Source organism: Oncorhynchus mykiss, chromosome 11 (assembly GCF_057628025.1).
Source record: "Oncorhynchus mykiss isolate SJ-2025 chromosome 11, ASM5762802v1, whole genome shotgun sequence".
In the NCBI taxonomy this organism is placed as follows: domain Eukaryota; kingdom Metazoa; phylum Chordata; class Actinopteri; order Salmoniformes; family Salmonidae; genus Oncorhynchus; species Oncorhynchus mykiss.
Window position 1 is genome coordinate 3,716,062 of NC_143032.1, and position 14,782 is coordinate 3,730,843.

A 14,782-nucleotide genomic window follows, 5' to 3' on the forward strand; every position below is an offset into this window, starting at 1 on the left:
TGACTCTGTACCGTAATACCCTGTATATATCCTCCACATTGACTCTGTACCGTAACACCCTGTATATAGCCTCCACATTGACTCTGTACCGTAACACCCTTTATATAGCCTCCACATTGACTCTGTACCGGTACCCCCTGTATATAGCCTCCACATTGACTCTGTACCGTAACACCCTGTATATAGCCTCCACATTGACTCTGTACCGTAATACCCTGTATATAGCCTCCACATTGACTCTGTACCATAACACCCTGTATATAGCCTCCACATTGACTCTGTACCGTAACACCCTGTATATAGCCTCCACATTGACTCTGTACCGTAATACCCTGTATATAGCCTCCACATTGACTCTGTACCGTAACACCCTGTATATAGTCTCCACATTGACTCTGTACCGTAATACCCTGTATATAGCCTCCACATTGACTCTGTACCGGTACCCCCTGTATATAGCCTTCACATTGACTCTGTACCGTAACACCCTGTATATAGCCTCCACATTGACTCTGTACCGTAATACCCTGTATATAGCCTCCACATTGACTCTGTACCGTAACACCCTGTATATAGCCTCCACATTGACTCTGTACCGGTACCCCCTGTATATAGCCTCCACATTGACTCTGTATCGGTACCCCCTGTATATAGCCTCCACATTGACTCTGTACCGTAATACCCTGTATATAGCCTCCACATTGACTCTGTACCGTAACACCCTGTATATAGCCTCCACATTGACTCTGTACCGTAACACCCTGTATATAGCCTCCACATTGACTCTGTACCGGTACCTCCTGTATATAGCCTCCACATTGACTCTGTACCGGTACCCCCTGTATATAGCCTTCACATTGACTCAGACCACCGACCACCATATCCACCACCATCTACAGATCCATCCACCACCATCTACAGCTCCATCCACCACCATCTACAGCTCCATCCACCACCATCTACAGCTCCATCCACCACCATCTACAGATCCATCCACCACCATCTACAGATCCATCCACCACCATCTACAGCTCCATCCACCACCATCTACAGATCCATCCACCACCATCTACAGATCCATCCACCACCATCTACAGATCCATCCATCACCATCTACAGATCCATCCACCACCATCTACAGATCCATCCACCACCATCTACAGATCCATCCACCACCATCTACAGCTCCATCCACCACCATCTACAGATCCATCCACCACCATCTACAGATCCATCCACCACCATCTACAGCTCCATCCACCACCATCTACAGATCCATCCACCACCATCTACAGATCCATCCACCACCATCTACAGATCCATCCACCATCCATTTTTGGTGTTGGGAGGCAGACAGACAGGCAGGCAGGGAGGTCTCCCAATAGTTGCTTGAAAGTGAAAGAGAGTGGTCTTTAGAGAGGTCCAACAGTTGGGATCCCGGGCCATCAGGGCCTTTACTGTCAATCTACTGTAGAGAGGTCCATCAGGGCCTTTACTGTTAATCTACTGTAGAGAGGTCCATCAGGGCCTTTACTGTTAATCTACTGTAGAGAGGTCCATCAGGGCCTTTACTGTTAATCTAGAGAGGTCCAACAGCTGGGGTCTCAGTCCATCAGGGCCTTTACTGTTAATCTAGAGAGGTCCAACAGCTGGGGTCTCAGTCCATCAGGGTCTTTACTGTTAATCTAGAGAGGTTCAACAGCTGGGGTCTCAGTCCATCAGGGCCTTTACTGTTAATCTAGAGAGGTCCATCAGGGCCTGTACTGTTAATCTACTGTAGAGAGGTTCAACAGCTGGGGTCTCAGTCCATCAGGGCCTTTACTGTTAATCTATAGAGGTTCAACAGCTGGGGTCTCAGTCCATCAGGGCCTTTACTGTTAATCTACTGTAGAGAGGTCCAACAGCTGGGGTCTCAGTCCATCAGGGCCTTTACTGTTAATCTAGAGAGGTCCAACAGCTGGGGTCTCAGTCCATCAGGGCCTTTACTGTTAATCTAGAGAGGTTCAACAGCTGGGGTCTCAGTCCATCAGGGTCTTTACTGTTAATCTAGAGAGGTTCAACAGCTGGGGTCTCAGTCCATCAGGGCATTTACTGTTAATCTAGAGAGGTCCAACAGCTGGGGTCTCAGTCCATCAGGGCCTTTACTGTTAATCTACTGTAGAGAGGTCCATCAGGGCCTTTACTGTTAATCTAGAGAGGTCCAACAGCTGGGGTCTCAGTCCATCAGGGCCTTTACTGTTAATCTAGAGAGGTCCAACAGCTGGGGTCTCAGTCCATCAGGGCCTTTACTGTTAATCTAGAGAGGTCCAACAGCTGGGGTCTCGGTCCATCAGGGCCTTTACTGTTAATCTAGAGAGGTCCAACAGCTGGGGACTCAGTCCATCAGGGCCTTTACTGTTAATCTAGAGAGGTCCAACAGCTGGGGTCTCAGTCCATCAGGGCCTTTACTGTTAATCTACTGTAGAGAGGTTCAACAGCTGGGGTCTCAGTCCATCAGGGCCTTTACTGTTAATCTAGAGAGGTTCAACAGCTGGGGTCTCGGTCCATCAGGGCCTTTACTGTTAATCTAGAGAGGTTCAACAGCTGGGGTCTCAGTCCATCAGGGCCTTTACTGTTAATCTACTGTAGAGAGGTCCATCAGGGCCTTTACTGTTAATCTAGAGAGGTTCAACAGCTGGGGTCTCGGTCCATCAGGGCCTTTACTGTTAATCTAGAGAGGTCCATCAGGGCCTTTACTGTTAATCTAGAGAGGTTCAACAGCTGGGGTCTCAGTCCATCAGGGCCTTTACTGTTAATCTAGAGAGGTTCAACAGCTGGGGTCTCAGTCCATCAGGGCCTTTACTGTTAATCTAGAGAGGTTCAACAGCTGGGGTCTCAGTCCATCAGGGCCTTTACTGTTAATCTAGAGAGGTTCAACAGCTGGGGTCTCGGTCCATCAGGGCCTTTACTGTTAATCTAGAGAGGTCCAACAGCTGAGGTCTCAGTCCATCAGGGCCTTTACTGTTAATCTAGAGAGGTCCATCAGGGCCTTTACTGTTAATCTAGAGAGGTCCAACAGCTGGGGTCTCAGTCCATCAGGGCCTTTACTGTTAATCTAGAGAGGTCCATCAGGGTCTTTACTGTTAATCTAGAGAGGTCCAACAGCTGGGGTCTCAGTCCATCAGGGCCTTTACTGTTAATCTAGAGAGGTCCAACAGCTGGGGTCTCGGTCCATCAGGGCCTTTACTGTTAATCTAGAGAGGTCCAACAGCTGGGGTCTCGGTCCATCAGGGCCTTTACTGTTAATCTACTGTAGAGAGGTCCATCAGGGCCTTTACTGTTAATCTACTGTAGAGAGGTCCAACAGCTGGGGTCTCGGTCCATCAGGGCCTTTACTGTTAATCTAGAGAGGTCCATCAGGGCCGTTACTGTTAATCTAGAGAGGTCCATCAGGGCCGTTACTGTTAATCTAGAGAGGTCCAACAGCTGGGGTCTCAGTCCATCAGGGCCTTTACTGTTAATCTACTGTAGAGAGGTCCAACAGCTGGGGTCTCGGTCCATCAGGGCCTTTACTGTTAATCTAGAGAGGTTCAACAGCTGGGGTCTCAGTCCATCAGGGCCTTTACTGTTAATCTAGAGAGGTTCAACAGCTGGGGTCTCAGTCCATCAGGGCCTTTACTGTTAATCTACTGTAGAGAGGTCCATCAGGGCCTTTACTGTTAATCTAGAGAGGTCCAACAGCTGAGGTCTCAGTCCATCAGGGCCTTTACTGTTAATCTAGAGAGGTTCAACAGCTGGGGTCTCAGTCCAACAGGGCCTTTACTGTTAATCTAGAGAGGTTCAACAGCTGGGGTCTCAGTCCATCAGGGCCTTTACTGTTAATCTAGAGAGGTTCAACAGCTGGGGTCTCAGTCCATCAGGGCCTTTACTGTTAATCTACTGTAGAGAGGTCCAACAGCTGGGGTCTCAGTCCATCAGGGCCTTTACTGTTAATCTAGAGAGGTTCAACAGCTGGGGTCTCGGTCCATCAGGGCCTTTACTGTTAATCTAGAGAGGTCCAACAGCTGGGGTCTCAGTCCATCAGGGCCTTTACTGTTAATCTAGAGAGGTCCAACAGCTGGGGTCTCAGTCCATCAGGGCCTTTACTGTTAATCTACTGTAGAGAGGTCCATCAGGGCCTTTACTGTTAATCTAGAGAGGTCCAACAGCTGGGGTCTCAGTCCATCAGGGCCTTTACTGTTAATCTAGAGAGGTTCAACAGCTGGGGTCTCAGTCCATCAGGGCCTTTACTGTTAATCTAGAGAGGTCCATCAGGGCCTTTACTGTTAATCTAGAGAGGTTCAACAGCTGGGGTCTCAGTCCATCAGGGCCTTTACTGTTAATCTAGAGAGGTCCAACAGCTGGGGTCTCGGTCCATCAGGGCCTTTACTGTTAATCTAGAGAGGTTCAACAGCTGGGGTCTCAGTCCATCAGGGCCTTTACTGTTAATCTAGAGAGGTCCAACAGCTGGGGTCTCAGTCCATCAGGGCCTTTACTGTTAATCTAGAGAGGTTCAACAGCTGGGGTCTCGGTCCATCAGGGCCTTTACTGTTAATCTACTGTAGAGAGGTCCAACAGCTGGGGTCTCAGTCCATCAGGGCCTTTACTGTTAATCTAGAGAGGTCCAACAGCTGGGGTCTCAGTCCATCAGGGCCTTTACTGTTAATCTACTGTAGAGAGGTCCATCAGGGCCTTTACTGTTAATCTACTGTAGAGAGGTCCAACAGCTGGGGTCTCAGTCCATCAGGGCCTTTACTGTTAATCTACTGTAGAGAGGTCCAACAGCTGGGGTCTCAGTCCATCAGGGCCTTTACTGTTAATCTTAAAAGGTATTCCAACAGATAAATCTGAAAAATATATAATTGTTACCATGTGGGGCAAAACTAAATGAAACCGCTTCTTTTAAATTCTGTGGTAACGTACTTGGTGTAGAACGGTTTGTTTGGGTCGTTACCTGGGTTTCTCACAGGGGTGCTGAGCTGGAGGAGGTTTCTGGAGCTCCTGCGTGGTCTCCAGGTTCACTCAACCATAGGGGGGAGGGAAAAAAATAAGGAATGTGGAGGTTAAGTGTAACGATAAAAAGACAACTATTCATTGACCGCATAGGAATCTTCTCATTCTGAGGTCTGGTGTATAGGAATCTTCTCATTCTGAGGTCTGGTGTAGTTCTACGTGTTATTCCTGCCTTCAGTTGTTTTTACTTACATCGGCCTCTTGTCACTTGTGATTGCACAAGTTCCTTGGTTGTTGGTGGAGAAATAGGGGATAGGAGTCAGAGTCTTCTCGGTACTTCTCCTTGGCGTCCAGCCACAAGATTCCAACCGCTTCCTCAAAATCTTGCTTTTGAGGTCCAGAATGTATCCATGTGTATTCTTAGTAGTCTTTAGTGATTAGACACTCCAAAGTTCAGCTTTTTTTTATACTGTCTTCTGTAGCTATAAACCAACATAATTTGAGAACATTCATTGTGTTATAAAATATATATATTTTTTTTATGTACTTTCAAGGACTATTAGTAAGGTCAAAGATCTTGTAATCTGAGCACATCAGAACAAATCAGGTTGTTGTTGTGGATCACTTCCCTCATTGGTTTAGAGAAAGGAAATATACACTGAGAAGTTCCTGTTTATATTCAATCACTCACAGTTTCTTGAATCCCACGATCCTTGCCTACTTCTCAATCGTACGGTAGAAAAAAATGCCAGGGTCACGCTCCTCTGACCCTCTTCTCCAATAGGTTTTGAGAAGGAGGCAAGGAGAGAGGATGTCAGCAATTCAGGAAATGAATTTAGAAAGATCCTGTGTTTGGCTAATGTGTGAGTGTGAACAGGTGCGTTGGAGCAGACTTGAAAAGTTCTGTTGTTCAAAACTTCCTTCTCTAACCTATCGACTTCCAATAGAGTGGGGGCTTACACTATACTATCTATATCTATACTATCTATATCTATACTATCTATATCTACACTATCTATATCTACACTATCTATATCTATACTATCTATATCTATACTATCTATATCTATACTATCTATATCTATTCTATCTATATCTATACTATCTATATCTACACTATCTATATCTATACTATCTATATCTATACTATATATATCTACACTATCTATATCTATACTATATATATCTATACTATCTATATCTACAGTGCCTTCAGAAAGTATTCACACCCCTTGACTTTCCCCCCAATTTTTTTTGTGTCACAGTCTGAATTCAAAATGGAATAAATTGAGGTCACTGGCCTACCCCCAAGACCCCATCATGACAAAACCAAAACAGGTTTTTAGAATTGTTTGCAAATGTATTAAATATAGAAAACCAGAAATGCCTTATTTACATAAGTATTCAGACCCTTTGCTTATGAGACTCAAAATTGAGCTCAGGTGCATCCTGTTTCCATTGATCATCCCTGAGATGTTTCTACAACTTGATTGGAGTCCACCTGTGTGTGATAAATTCAATTAATTTGGACATGATTTGGAAAGGCACACACACCTGTCTATATAAGGTCCCACAGTTGACAGACAAGTCGTAATGAGCATCATGAAATCAAGTCGTAATGAGCATCATGAAATCAAGTCGTAATGAGCATCATGAAATCAAGTCGTAATGAGCATCATGAAATCAAGTCGTAATGAGCATCATGAAATCAAGTCGTAATGAGCATCATGAAATCAAGTCGTAATGAGCATCATGAAATCAAGTCGTAATGAGCATCATGAAATCAAGTCGTAATGAGCATCATGAAATCAAGTCGTAATGAGCATCATGAAATCAAGTCCTAATGAGCATCATGAAATCAAGTCGTAATGAGCATCATGAAATCAAGTCGTAATGAGCATCATGAAATCAAGTCGTAATGAGCATCATGAAATCAAGTCGTAATGAGCATCATGAAATCAAGTCGTAATGAGCATCATGAAATCAAGTCGTAATGAGCATCATGAAATCAAGTCGTAATGAGCATCATGAAATCAAGTCGTAATGAGCATCATGAAATCAAGTCCTAATGAGCATCATGAAATCAAGTCGTAATGAGCATCATGAAATCAAGTCGTAATGAGCATCATGAAATCAAGTCGTAATGAGCATCATGAAATCAAGTCGTAATGAGCATCATGAAATCAAGTCATAGTGAGCATCATGAAATCAACTAAATTGTAATCCTCCTTTGGCTGTCTGCATGTCAAACAAATCCCCTAAAGCAGGGTTTCCTCTGTGACCAATAGACCAATATTTGTATAAATTTTTCTGGTGGTCTCTGAGGACAGTACTGGAGTAATATATAATGGACCAATATCTGTAACCAATTGCTAAATAGGGGAAAGGATTCTAATTGTAAATGGGGGGAAGGATTCTAAATGCTAAATAGGGGGAAGGATTCTAAATGCCAGTAAGGGGGAAGGATTCTAAATGCTAAATAGGGGGAAGGATTCTAATTGTAAATGGGGGGAAGGATTCTAAATGCTAAATAGGGGGAAGGATTCTAAATGCTAATAAGTGGGAAGGATTCTAAATGCTAAATAGGGGGAAGGATTCTAATTGTAAATGGGGGGAAGGATTCTAAATGCTAAATAGGGGGAAGGATTCTAAATGCTAATAAGTGGGAAGGATTCTAAATGCTAAATAGGGGGAAGGATTCTAATTGTAAATGGGGGGAAGGATTCTAAATGCTAAATAGGGGGAAGGATTCTAAATGCTAAATAGGGGGAAGGATTCTAAATGCTAAATAGGGGGAAGGATTCTAAATGCTAAATAGGGGGAAGGATTCTAATTGCTAAATAGGGGGGAAGGATTCTAAATGCTAAATAGGGGGAAGGATTCTAATTGCTAAATAGGGGGGAAGGATTCTAAATGCTAAATAGGGGGGAAGGATTCTAAATGCTAAATAGGGGGAAGGATTCTAAATGCTAAATAGGGGGAAGGATTCTAATTGCTAAATAGGGGGGAAGGATTCTAAATGCTAAATAGGGGGAAGGATTCTAATTGCTAAATAGGGGGGAAGGATTCTAAATGCTAAATAGGGGGAAGGATTCTAAATGCTAAATAGGGGGAAGGATTCTAAATGCTAAATAGGGGGAAGGATTCTAATTGCTAAATAGGGGGGAAGGATTCTTGAGAAAATACGTAACCCTCCTGAAGTTGAGGTATTTACGAAGCTCCTTCAGGCACCGTGTGTTGAGGACGATGTCTGTGTCAGGCACCGTGTGTTGAGGACGATGTCTGTGTCAGGCACCGTGTGTTGAGGACGATGTCTGTGTCAGGCACCGTGTGTTGAGGACGATGTCTGTGTCAGGCACCGTGTGTTGAGGACGATGTCTGTGTCAGGCACCGTGTGTTGAGGACGATGTCTGTGTCAGGCACCGTGTGTTGAGGACGATGTCTGAGTCAGGCACCGTGTGTTGAGGACGATGTCTGTGTCAGGCACCGTGTGTTGAGGACGATGTCTGTGTCAGGCACCGTGTGTTGAGGACGATGTCTGTGTCAGGCACCGTGTGTTGAGGACGATGTCTGTGTCAGGCACCGTGTGTTGAGGACGATGTCTGAGTCAGGCACCGTGTGTTGAGGACGATGTCTGAGTCAGGCACCGTGTGTTGAGGACGATGTCTGTGTCAGGCACCATGTGTTGAGGACGATGTCTGTGAGAGCCCTTTGTGATCCATTCCTTGGTGTGGTTGTCCCCCAGGAAGATCACAATGTCCCAGTTGTCCATGTGTGTTCATTCCCCACATGGTGAGTAACACCCCTCCACAGGTCCTGACACATACAATCGCAATGCATGCATTCCCCACTTGGCCTATTGCAGAAAGTATTACAGCAACTCAGGGAAGAGTGCTAGCTCACAGCTAAGCATAATACAAGAGTAATAAATAAGACAAGATACATATAACTGATAATAAATAAAGAAACTCCTCGTACAGCACCACCACAAGTGGTTGACAATCTCCAATCTCCTTTAATCTGTGGTTGACAACCTCCTTCATCCACAGAATGATTTCTGCCTTTAATCTGTGGTTGAAAACCTCCTCAGTCCACAGAATGACTTCTGCCTTTAATCTGTGGTTGAAAACCTCCTTTAGTCCACAGAATGACTTCTGCCTTTAATCTGTGGTTGAAAACCTCCTTCGTCCAGAGGACAAGTTATGCTTGGACCTTAATCTGTGGTTGACATTCTCCTTCGTCCAGAGGACAAATTATGCATGAACCTTAATCTGTGGTTGACGTTCTCCTTCGTCCACAGAATGAACCTGGATGTTAAAAAAATACTATTACCAAATTACAGCTTTTTTTTGGATCAAATACATTTGCGTAAGCATACGTACTATAGTAGATACCAACCGATGTCTAAATAACATAGGAAGTTCAAAGATGTGACATCCTTCATTGCATGTAGAGAAATAAAACAAACCCATGTTAGGATTGGATTAATTTACCCATTCAATGATGCTTGCTGTGCCTCTCAAACTGATTTGGACCTCAAAGGGTGGAAGGACATGGGTATCTTTACATGTTCCCCCCGGTTGTGGAACAGGGCACTGATCAATACTGATCCACAGGCAGCACAAGAAAATTTGTCAGATGTATTAAACTGTCTTCATAAGTGACAGATGCATGGTTGCCAATGATGTCATCCTCGCAAATCACTTGAAGTGGGTCAGGCGTGTCTGTGGATGGAGGTGTGTCGGTGGATGGAGGCGTGTCTGTGGATAGAGAGTCTTCTAAAAGGATGGAGTCATGCACTGTCTCTTCCACAGTGACGACCGGTAGTCTGTCAGTGTGCAGCCGTGGATGGAGAGTCTTCTAAACTGTCTCTTCCACAGTGACGACCGGTAGTCTGTCAGTGTGCAGCCGTGGATGGAGAGTCTTCTAAACTGTCTCTTCCACAGTGACGACCGGTAGTCTGTCAGTGTGCAGCCGTGGATGGAGAGTCTTCTAAACTGTCTCTTCCACAGTGACGACCGGTAGTCTGTCAGTGTGCAGCCGTGGATGGAGAGTCTTCTAAACTGTCTCTTCCACAGTGACGACCGGTAGTCTGTCAGTGTGCAGCCGTGGATGGAGAGTCTTCTAAACTGTCTCTTCCACAGTGACGACCGGTAGTCTGTCAGTGTGCAGCCGTGGATGGAGAGTCTTCTAAACTGTGTCTTCCACAGTGACGATCGGTAGTCTGTCAGTGTGCAGCCGTGGATGGAGAGATCCACCTGTTCTGTTTAAACACAGAAAATAAAGTGGATAATAAATAATTTGCCCCAAAACGGTACAGCTGAAGCATAAGATGCACATTTCAAAATGTAAACATGGCTAAAGGCTTGGAATGATAAACATACCGCACACAAAGGGAAGGAATATATTCTTCGTCCAAGCTGCTGTCCCCAGGATCTTCAAACTCCTCTTCATCAGTATCTTCACATTCACCTGTGATTCCTGTGAGGGACTGCAGGCCATCATCCCAATCGATGCTAATTGCTTCCGTCCCTCTCCTCGCCCCTACCTGGGCTCGAACCAGGGACCCTCTGCACACATCAACAACAGCCACTCATGAAGCATCGTTACCCATCGCGCCACAAAAGACGCAGCCCTTGCAGAGCAAAGAGGGAACAACTACTTCAAGGTCTCAGAGCGAGTGACATCACCGATTGAAACACTATTAGCGCGCACCGCCGCTAACTAGCTAGCCATTTCACATCGGTTACACCAACACAAATAAGACAGTAAGTAATATAGTAATATAATGGTCATTTTGTAAATATAAACAATAAAAGTAAGCACACTAGCACATCACAAACACTAATAAAAATAGTCCACACTTTTCATTAGGTCATTGACCTCATCCTCCTTTCCTTCTATGGTCTCTTCAGAGATGCTCATATTCATCAGGCTAAATAGAAGTGATAGAACATAACAAAAAAAGTACATTTACTGAATGTGATCCGTACAACATTGGCAATACACATATACAGTGATCATGTCTGGGAATAGTTCACGGAAAAAACTATAATGTTGTCTGTTTTCGCCTTCGTGTTGCCTCCGTGGAGCTCCCATCTAGCTCAACTGCTCCCATCTAGCTCAACCCCTCCAGCCTCCTCCATGGTACTCCCATCTAGCTCAACACTTCCAGGCTCCTCCCATCTAGCTCAACCCCTCCAGGCCCTCCCATCTAGCTCAACCCCTCCAGCCTCCTCCATGGTACTCCCATCTAGCTCAACCCCTCCAGGCTCCTCCCATCTAGCTCAACCCCTCCAGCCTCCTCCTTGGTACTCCCATCTAGCTCAACCCCTCCAGCCTCCTCCATGGTACTCCCATCTAGCTCAACCCATCCAGGCTCCTCCCATCTAGCTCAACCCCTCCAGCCTCCTCCATGGTGCTCCCATCTAGCTCAACCCCTCCAGGCTCCTCCATGGTACTCCCATCTAGCTCAACCCCTCCAGCCTCCTCCATGGTGCTCCCATCTAGCTCAACCCCTCCAGGCGCCTCCCATCTAGCTCAACCCCTCCAGCCTGCTCCAGGCTCCTCCCATCTAGCTCAACCCCTCCAGCCTCCTCCATGGTACTCCCATCTAGCTCAACCCCTCCAGGCTCCTCCCATCTAGCTCAACTCCTCCAGCCTCCTCCATGGAGCTCCCAGCTAGCTCAACCCCTCCAGCCTCCTCCAGGGTACTCCCATCTAGCTCAACCCCTCCAGCCTCCTCCATGGTGCTCCCATCTAGCTCAACCCCTCCAGGCTCCTCCCATCTAGTTCAACCCCTCCAGCCTCCTCCATGGTACTCCCATCTAGCTCAACCCCTCCAGGCTCCTCCCATCTAGCTCAACCCCTCCTGCCTCCTCCATGGTACTCCCATCTAGCTCAACCCCTCCAACCTCCTCCATGGTACTCCCATTTAGCTCAACCCCTACAGGCTCCTCCCATCTAGCTCAACCCCTCCAGGCTCCTCCCATCTAGCTCAACCCCTCCAGGCTCCTCCAGAAACTCATCCCCCCCCTTTAGAAAAAGAAAAAGTCTGTTATAAAAATAAATAAAAAAAGTCTGTTATACTCCAAGCATATAGTATCTTTATTACTGGCAAACATGTTGACTACTAGAGAGGGAGACATGACAGTACCCGAGACACACATAAGCTACTCAAAGAAGGCAGCCTGTAGCCTATAGCACATTTTCTATATTTGCAGATTAGGGTTGGGTGTGGGCCTCAGATTTGCACTTTACCACAGTCTGGCGGTTTGGGTATTTGTTATTAGTAATTGCGGGTGGGTGCTGGTGAACAAACACCTGACCCGTGCAACACTAGGCTTGTTTGTCAAAGAAATCCGCCATTGTTGATTGCGCTCGAGAAGGAGATGACCACGTCCACGAGTGACGCTGCTCAAAGAGGGAGGGTGCAGCCCTCCAATTCAAAAACAAGGTGCAATACCGGCTTTTGTTGACCAATAGGAAAACTGCAAATCTGAACACAATTTTGTAAAGGCCCCATTTTATGACATTATAATGCAAATATATATATATATAACTGAAGTGGTAGCAGAAGCAGTGTGTGCTTTATCTTATTGTTACCAGGCGACTGCAATAAGATATCTCACATGGCAGGTGCCTTTATGAATTCATGAGGCAATGGCCAAAATAATATCATGATGACAATGAAAATGTCAAATGGATCATGATAATTCCTTTTATGTGAGAGGAAGAACATGCAATTCATCGTTGACGTGCTCGAAGAGTGTTTTATCCCTGCACCAATTTCACTGAAGCCTCTCAGGCATCTGGCCAGCTCTCCTGGCTCCCTCCCGACAGTGGAGAGGCTGTGTCTATGACCTAAAAAGGTCATTTGGGAGTCAGATTACCAGGCGCTCTGCAATAACACTGCTGACATGGATCCATTTTGCTCACGGGGACATGAATAGGTGGAATAATATCTAAACACACTGGTTCATCCAGACAATCATTCTGTTCAAAATGAAACAATATAATACATGGTATGTGTGAATGTAACCTAAAACGGACTTTTGTTGTGGACATTGTAGTAACAAAAAATGTCTCAGTGTGTACTGACTTGAGGTACAGTGTGACAATGAGTGTGTTGTTGGGCTGGTATTCAGCCCGTAATACAAGGATCAATGTTATTCACTTTTCCACACCTTAAAGTGGTTATGATTATCTACAGGAAAAATCTGTGGAATATGAGAAACAGTTTGAAACGGGCCCTTTTATCTTGATGCAACTACTAGAGGTCATTGACCATTTTTTTTCAGTACAGTTTCTAGTCCACCAAGTGACATCTCAATTGAATTCACGTTTTTCCCGATTAAATGCGCCGCTCGAGGATTCAATACAAGAGTCTTCGGTTGGCTTTTCTGTTGCCCTGCACAACACATCCTGGGAAAGGGAAAGAATTGTCTCACTACATTTTCACAACGCTTCCCCCCCATCCCATGTGATATCCTGACGCAGCGTCACGTTTTGCGTCGCTCTGACGCAGGGGGTTTCCATCATGGCGTCGATGCAGGTAGGATCTCTACAGACAGTCATCACCTTCTATTATCTTTTCCTCTGATATTTCAACGGATTAAACAAAAAAAATCAGTATTTGTATGTATATAAATAACACGGGTCTGTTTTAAGATGCGAGGTTTTAAAACATTTATTTTGACGTTTTAACTGTTATTTTATAAGTTACCTCGGGTTTCAACGCCTGCATCTAGTTATCATGAACAGCTAGAAAGAACAGAGTTGCTAACGACGTTAGCAAGCTAACTACTACTTCCTCCTCCCCCTGTTGGACTCTCAGTTTCACGTTTTAAATAGTTAGCTAGCTAGCAAACTGAACTAACAAACATAGTTACCGGTGGTTTATGAGTGCAGTGACATGGCGGCGAGCAACATAAACAGCTAGCTAGAATGCTAACGTTAGCTAGCTAAAGTTGTTCGCTATGTCAGGTGGCTGACTGGGTCAGCTTGTCTGAATTCATGAAGTGGATTAGCTAGCTTTGTTTTCTGACACCCTATCTAGCTGAAACCTTATCCAGGCAACTGGCTGTCCAAATTTTAGCTACCTGTTATGATTGTAAACACTTCTAAGCTAATAGCTGTGCAACGTTAGTTATATTACTGTTAGTGTAGACAGAGTTAATGCGAGTAGCAGACGCAAGGTTAAGGCGTCCGTATACACACACTATATATTCAAAAGTATATGGGTGGATTTGGCTATTTCAGCCACAAACATTGCTGACAGGTATGAAATTGAGCACACCGCCATGCAATCTCCATAGCCTAACATTGCCCGTAGAATGGCCTTACTGAAGATCTCAGTGACTTTCAACGTGGCACCGTCATAGGATGCCACCTTTCCAACAAGTCAGTTCATCAAATTTCTGCACTGCTAGAGCTGCCCCGAGTGTTGTTATTATTGTGAAGTGGAAACATTAAGGAGCAACAACGGCGCAGCCACGAAGTGGTAGGCCACACAAGCTCACAGAACGGAACCGCCGAGTGCTGAAGCCCGTAGCGCGTAAAAATTGTCTGTCCTCGGTTGTAACACTCACTACCAAGTTCCAAACTACCTCTGGAAGCAATGTCAGCACAATAACTGTTCATTGAGAGCTTCAGGATATGGGTTTCCATGGCCGAGCAGCAGCACACATGCGCAATGCCAAGCATTGGCTGGAGTGGTGTAAAGCTCACCGCTATTGGAGCAGTGGAAACACGTTCTCTGAATCATGCTTCACCATTTGGCAGTCAGACGGATGAATCTGGGTTTGGCGGA

The 14,782-nt window shown here is 45.4% G+C and overlaps 1 protein-coding gene across 2 annotated transcripts in view; it reads left to right on the top strand.

Annotated features, from left to right (window-relative positions):
- Nucleotides 1-13,420: 13,420 nt before the first annotated feature.
- Nucleotides 13,421-14,782, top strand: part of ube2wb (ubiquitin conjugating enzyme E2 Wb) — a 30,066-nt gene continuing 28,704 nt past the window's right edge. For both annotated transcript variants that reach the window (XM_021620038.3, XM_090189221.1), the window contains exon 1: nucleotides 13,421-13,525. In XM_021620038.3, the coding sequence (XP_021475713.1) occupies nucleotides 13,511-13,525 (15 nt within the window). In that variant the 5' untranslated portion in view covers nucleotides 13,421-13,510. The remainder of the gene's footprint in view (nucleotides 13,526-14,782) is intronic.